Source organism: Cibotium barometz, chromosome 34, assembly GCF_041138505.1.
Source record: "Cibotium barometz isolate CiBa-2024 chromosome 34, ASM4113850v1, whole genome shotgun sequence".
Classification (NCBI taxonomy): Eukaryota; Viridiplantae; Streptophyta; class Polypodiopsida; order Cyatheales; family Cibotiaceae; genus Cibotium; species Cibotium barometz.
The window spans coordinates 7,565,733-7,572,525 of record NC_141079.1 but is presented as its reverse complement, the minus strand read 5'-3'; the positions used below and the strand labels follow the sequence as shown (position 1 = coordinate 7,572,525).

Below are 6,793 nucleotides of genomic sequence, written 5' to 3'. Positions count from 1 at the left end.
TCAAATGAGACTAATGGGATTGTCCCTTTTGATATTTCATAAATGTCTTATATAATGCAAAGAGCTCATAGCTACAATGGCCGGTCGCCAATTTATAATTGGGGGCCCAAAACTAGTGTTCCTAGCTCTATGTATAACTCTTCCTCTCATGACCATCCTCTCATGACCGGAATTACACGCCGTAAGCTCGGTCATCCCATGTCTCTTTTACATTAAGCTCGTTGCGCAATTATAAAAGATGAGTACAATAAGCGTAGCCACACTTGCAAAAGTAATGTTAACCAGAGTGGTTAACACATTGTTTGATGGTGACCTAACTTTGTAAGTATGTATATATGGACCCCAAAGTTTAGTCACCACATCGGACCACATTCGAATGTGATGTGCGGGCCAAAGTCCCAATTTCGAGAGGGCTCCCTAAGGCCACGACACATTGACAATCGGGCAAACGACACAGACATTGCCAACTAAATATGCTCCGATGGTGACCAAACTGTGTAAGTGTGTATCTGTGGATGCCACTCTCACTCTTGCAAAGTTTGGTTACCGTCAAAGCACATTTAGTTGTAAAATACGTCCCAAAGTCCCAATTTCGAGGGGACTCTATCAAATCATAACACATTGAAAACCGGGTAAATGGAATGTATCTTACAATCAAATGTGCTCTAATGGCGAACTAAACTTTGCAATTGTGTATATGTGGATCCAATCCTCACTCTTACAAAGTTCGATCAAGGTATCAAAGAAATCGCTTTTTTTTTGGAAAAATGTTTTTTTCAAAAAGAACTTTTTTTAAAAACAAATTCGTTTTTTTCGACAACTTGACCAAGTTACCAAAAAAAAAATTCAATTATTTTTTAAAACTCGCCCGAGTTACATTTTAAAAAGTTTTTAAACAAAAAATTTATTTTAACATTTAGTTTTGAAATAATGAATTTATTGTAAATTGACTGAGTTACGTAACATGCAAACTTTTTTTAAAATGATTTTATCATTCAGGATGTGGTCAAATGGCACACGTGTCCAAGTACAATTGGGTATTCTGGTAACTCGATCAAGTAACAGGGGATTTTTTGAAAAGGATTTTTTTCCTTTATTTATAACATAGTCATCGAGGTGCATGCTTGTTGATGTACAATATGTAACTCGGTCTAGTTACATATTGGACATCTAGGTATGCAACATGTAACAACGTGGTCGAGTTCCATGTAGGTGGATGTCCAGCAAGTAAATTGGTCGATATAGGTGGCACATATGTGGATATCAACCATGTAACTCTACTGAGTTATGTGGATGTCCACCTTGCACCTTGATCAAGCATACGTGTATGTCCCCTATGTAACACTTGATCTAGTTACACGCTGCCCTCCACATAACTCAGTGGAGTTACGTGGTGATTGGCATTATCCTACGTGACAGTTTCGGTAACTCGGTCGAATTGCATCCCGAACCTCTATTGACCGCCACTTGGGATGCTGCGATTAGATGTCTAAATCGATCGAGGTGCTTCTTTGGTGTCCCATCCACACGAGACAGTCCCCAAATGAGGACCCTTATCGTACAACCACCCTTATACTACTCCTTTGTTAATTGTTGTTATTAGAGTATATATTTTTTATGTGCACGAAAGGCTTTGTTAGCTCAAAGAAAGAAGAAGATATATGGGAAGTAATCTATATCAATCATACATGTTAATTTGGAAAATTAATTTCTTAGAGAGGGAAGTTGGGACAAGCATGGGAGAGAGAGAGGGGAAGGCAGCTAGGGTTGAACCTTAGGTTATTCATTAATTAGTACCCACTTGTGGGTACTAATTAATGAATATGTCGAGTAGGTTGAATCTTTTTATGCACATACCCCAAATGTTAGAAAAAAACTTTTATTAAACTAATTTTACCTTCAAGACCAACCAGTTTTTATTGAAAATTTGAATCTTTAAACTAAAGCATCCAAAATATGTATGGTTTAAATTCAACGCTAGGCAAAATTATAACCTAATTACACGAAAGGACGGTGGTTTTTTCTTAACACTGCACGCCCCATTTGCATTGGAGCATCACAAGTACAGACCTTGTTTTCCACTAGGTCCGGGAATCAAAATGTAACATAATTTCTACAAACAATGTAATATGAAGGCAATCTTGGCCCTCCGTTGGAGTAATCCAGACCTGGGGGCTTGATTTTTGTTAATTTAGTATGTGCTAATAATTGGATCGAACTTGAAACTTGTATTGTAAAAATAATTAAAAACCCTTCAAGACGCCGCATCCTGGGGAGGCCGCGGGATTGATGATTAGCAGGTATTTAATTTCAGTTATTCTTAGGGGGGTGGGTTCTGGGGCTACTGTAATCAACGTGGAAAGGAGCTGCTTCAATACGATTGCCGTGGGTGTTGGTTGATGTGGTCTGGGCTTCACTCCTCAACAACCTACGGCTACCTTCTCTATACTTTGCTGCACTTTTCCGAACTATCAAGTGCTTCAAAAGCACTTCATTCCTCTTTTCGCACAATGGCACCATAACAAGTGCTTGCAATTCCTATATCAAAAACACATTCATACAACTGATCAGCTTCTAAGTCAACTAACTATAAACTTTAATGGGTTTGTCTATGTAAACACGCATAGTTTTACTTATATATGAATGGCCGTCAACATGGGCGCATCGTTTTACTTTATTCTTCAGCTAATTACCTTAATTAAGCATAAGCCTATATTGTACAATACCCTGTGCGACCTTACTCACCAGCTAATCACCTTCACCTTACAAGCCTTTAATCATCATTATTTAATACCCCATGCATATGTGCTCATGACACGACTTAGTGCATCAGCTAATGTTTCACAAGGCTGTGTAATAAGGGAGACATTGGCACCGAAACAAGCTTTATACCTGAACGTCATGCAAAGTTTGATCCTCGTGCAGAGTTGGCGAGACATTGAAGCTACCTGCAAATTAAAACAGATCAGAGTATCCATTTTAATAATCTCATCCAATAGCATAAGAAGATCACAATATATAGCTTACTTACTAGTTAATCAATTTCTGTTTGAAACAGAGAGTACAACAAAGGCGTACGTGTTAATTGACAATGAGCATGCAATCGGCCTCTCAAGAAAGCTACCGCTTTGAGCAAAATAGGATCCCATTGAGCTTATAATTACTAATATTTACCTAATTGTTCGTGAGATGAAACGAGACGCTGGCCGTTTGTGAAAAGCAGCAGCCCAAACACTAGAATGGTTGCATTGGCGCAAATTAGGAACCTAATTAAGGTAGGTTTGCCACTTATTAGGATCATCGTGATACTCCGAGTTGAGGGGATTTTGAGTAGGCTGAGAAGAACTTAGATGCTTTACCCGAGGATTTACCCGAAGGGTTTTTATAAGGAGGGGTTGTGAGGAAATGAGGAAAAGCTTGCAAAATGCTGATATAAGCGATGAGTGTAAAGGATGCGCCGGACTCCGGAGGCCGGCGCCTCGTGGTTGATACAGTGGACGGGCCGCGCTCGGGACGATAGGCATTTCCCTACCGACCGACTGGCTGACTCCTCAGTCCTGCTGTTTTGTTGGACAGACTAAATCTATAAAAGGTGATCGATGGCTGCAGCGATGGAAATTACACAGTACTATTCACACTGGAAGCCTCCACATTAACTTGATTACAACACTCATTTTTACACAGGCTAATCGGTGGATGTTATTTCATCTTCTTCTTTTCTTACCTCCTCATAGCCACGTGGGACTGTTAGGGCTACGCGAAGGTCGCGCTCTCTCAGCACTAAACCACACGGGCATTTAATGAAGTGGGAGACTCGAGATCTACGGTGGGGAAGTGGTGCACGAAGATCAAGGGAACGGGGGCCCTGGCCCTTAAGTAAACCAGGTCAAGATTTACAGAGTTGAAATCTAAGTGGTAGATTTCCCGGGTTCGAGTCCTATATCCTCCATTTGCCATGCTCGACACTTTCGTTTAGAAATTTTTAAAGTCCCTATGCCTATCCCACGTGCCGGTTTTGTTTTGTGGACCCCACTCTTCGAAAGTAAACTCGGGCCGAGGATATGGTTTGGATTTGCTTTTTGAGTAAAAGGAGGATGTGAGACTCGAACGCACGACCCTGACGATTAGAGTCAAAGCTACGACCACTAGGCCATATTCTCTATCACATAGAAGGGGCTCAATAAAGAATATATATTTTTGTCTTTTCAAATTTTCGGTGACTCAAATGGCCGGAATCACACCCCACCACCTCCCTTCTGCCCTAGTTTACTCAAAAAGTAAACCAAGCCTTCGATCCAATCCGACAGTTGCTCACGCATCGCGATTTGTGCCATCCATTCCCCACTATAGATCCCATGCCTCCCACTTTTTTAAATACCCGCATGGTTTAGTTTCGAGGGTCATGCACCTCTAGCAACACAAAGAGCGAGGAATCCGTAGTAGAAGTACTAGTGCACCACTCCTACAAGGTTAGAGTGCAAAATCTTATGATTGGCTGATTGTACAACTAAAAGTGCTAAATTTTTATCGATTTTTCTCAAGACAAGGTCAAAGTTTAGTGGAGATTTTTTGAATATCAATGGGTGAAAAAAATACATACTATAAATTATAATGTATTAGTATTATTTGTAAAAGATAAAAAATTTGAGAAAAGAAAGTCAAAGATAGCTACGCATGCTTGTAGCCACCACCCACTTCGCAAGGTCCTTTATTGAGGCTCCCGAAGTAGCATGACTTACTTGCTCTCTCCCCTCTTTGAGGTTCGCTAATTGGGTGAGTTGGAACTTGGACAACATTGAGAACTTGAGACCTAAGAAAACTCCATCAAATGTTGTTAAGGCAAACAGAGGATCACTAATGTAATTATTTTTAATGTCATGCGACATTGGTCGATAAGCCAATCCTAAGCCAAGGATGTCACCCTTGAGTGTAAAGAACTCCTTCTTGCATCCGTTGTCACACCAACACGACTCCATCTTCATGGCTAGTTCCCTTTCCTCACCTCTCACACACACTTCCTCTCTCACAAGCACACTAGATAGCATAGATTTAGACAATGGCTAGGAAGATGCCAAAGGTTGATTATCAAGAGCAAAGGCTCACATTGCTAAATGGGATGATCCTTTGCATTATGAAAGAGAATAGACTTATGTACAAGGGCATAGGTGTTCACACTCACATAAAGTGTGTCCATGGTGGGTGCCCAAGACATATTTCGGCTCATTCATGGTCTCATACAATTATGAAGCAGATTTACTAAAAAATAATGGTGATTCTCATAATACAATTATGAAGCAGATTCACTAAAAAATTCTACAAGCTTGTCGCCATACACTCCTGAAGCCTACAAAACAAAAGTGATGCCACCACCATCGTCCCAAGCGGTGACATTAATTCATTGGTTATGGTAGATGCCATAGTCTATAAACCTTGTTACCCCCTCGGTGTTGGTTGTCGGCTTGTTGTTGGCAACCTTGTCAACCAAGTATTAGAAAATATGGTGTCACCAAAGATGTTATTGAGGAGGAGTGTTGAGGGAGAAAGTGCAATACATAATTGTAAGAATAAACTTGTGGATGATAAAGTAAAGTGGAAAGTGGAAAGTGGAGAGTGTAGAGTGTGGGCAACGGACACATGCTGTGAAAGGTAGCAACTTATAGAGGGATAAGAATGCCACATGTCAAAGAGACTTGGTTAGAGGCCATCTACTTTGGCTAGAGGCTCAATGCAAGGATTGGAGTTAACTTCCTAGAGTATATGTAAGTAGAAGGCTTACTCATTTGAATTTTCAGAGGATATATTCTCATGGATAAGGCTCAGGGGGTGCACTACTAAGAAACCCTATGTATCACATGTGTTCAAGGGGTATTTAAAAAGCCCCTAACTTATGAATTTTTCCATGAATAAAATGACCCCTTTTTCTTTATGGATTTACGGGGTTTTTTTCAAAATAGATTTAAAGAACCCCTTCTATAAATGTATTTCTGTAAATTTACCTTAAAAGTTTGAATTAAAAAACCCCTTCATTTGAACTCACATGCTATACTTACATATTTTTAGGTGAACTGCCTGAGGGATCAGGAGAGAAGAATCAAGTCTTGAAAATTAAGAAAGTCTTCTGGAACTCCAATAGAGGTCTGAAATTGAATATGTTCCTTGCTAAGATCATTCAAGGTCACTAATACTATAGCATTCTCATCTACTAGTGATCAAATATAGAATCACCGATATCTATAAGCCCTTCAATCTTTGAGTCTTTGATCTCCATATCAAGCCCATAGAACTGAGTGTTCATATTTTATTTATGAATTTCTTACCCTAGCTCTGACCATTTTCTCTAGCTCATCCAGCCTTCTTTGGCATGCTCTTTGTTGCTGATTTGATGTATGATTTTATCCCCAAGGCTTACCCAATGATGGAAATGGCTTTTATATCTTTTTTTGTCCATGCTTTGACCTCACCCTCACTCCCTTCCTTAATTTCTCATTGTGGTCAAATGTGGGTGATAGAATCCTTGCACTAATAATTGTTATTAAATAATGTGATTTGATAATGCTTGATATTTTGAAATTCAAAATTCAAAGTTATCCCCTTGGTAAAGTCTCGCTGCTTTAAGTATGGCGTACCCATTCTAGGATTTTGTATCATGGTTTTGTTAGTATAGTTTTTATAATATATATTTCCACAATACATAATCACAAGATGATGTGGTGAAGTGTGAAAAACCACCCAAACTTAAGAATTCTGAAAAGAGTTTATTCATGGACTCGCTAGTATCTACTCGTTGATCTGA

At 39.5% G+C, this 6,793-nt stretch overlaps 1 protein-coding gene across 1 annotated transcript; it reads right to left on the bottom strand.

The window, feature by feature from the left end:
• Nucleotides 1-2,019: 2,019 nt before the first annotated feature.
• LOC147618669 (uncharacterized) lies at nt 2,020-3,340 on the bottom strand. Its single transcript, XM_086774453.1, has 3 exons — nt 3,175-3,340; nt 2,893-2,948; nt 2,020-2,538 (listed from the first exon to the last, which is right to left on the bottom strand). The coding sequence occupies exons 1-3, from the start codon at nt 3,299-3,301 to the stop codon at nt 2,311-2,313; spliced, it is 411 nt and encodes a 136-aa protein (XP_086630579.1). The 5' UTR covers nt 3,302-3,340; the 3' UTR covers nt 2,020-2,310.
• Nucleotides 3,341-6,793: the final 3,453 nt, after the last annotated feature.

Coding starts and splice junctions, on each gene's coding strand:
- LOC147618669 (XM_086774453.1), bottom strand. CDS start 3,301: ATGATCCTAATAAGTGGCAAACCTACCTTAATTAGGTTCCTAATTTGC. Junction 2,949..3,174: donor TTCATCTCACGAACAATTAG/GTAAATATTAGT, acceptor TTTAATTTGCAG/GTAGCTTCAATGTCTCGCCA. Junction 2,539..2,892: donor AAACTTTGCATGACGTTCAG/GTATAAAGCTTG, acceptor TTTTTGATATAG/GAATTGCAAGCACTTGTTAT.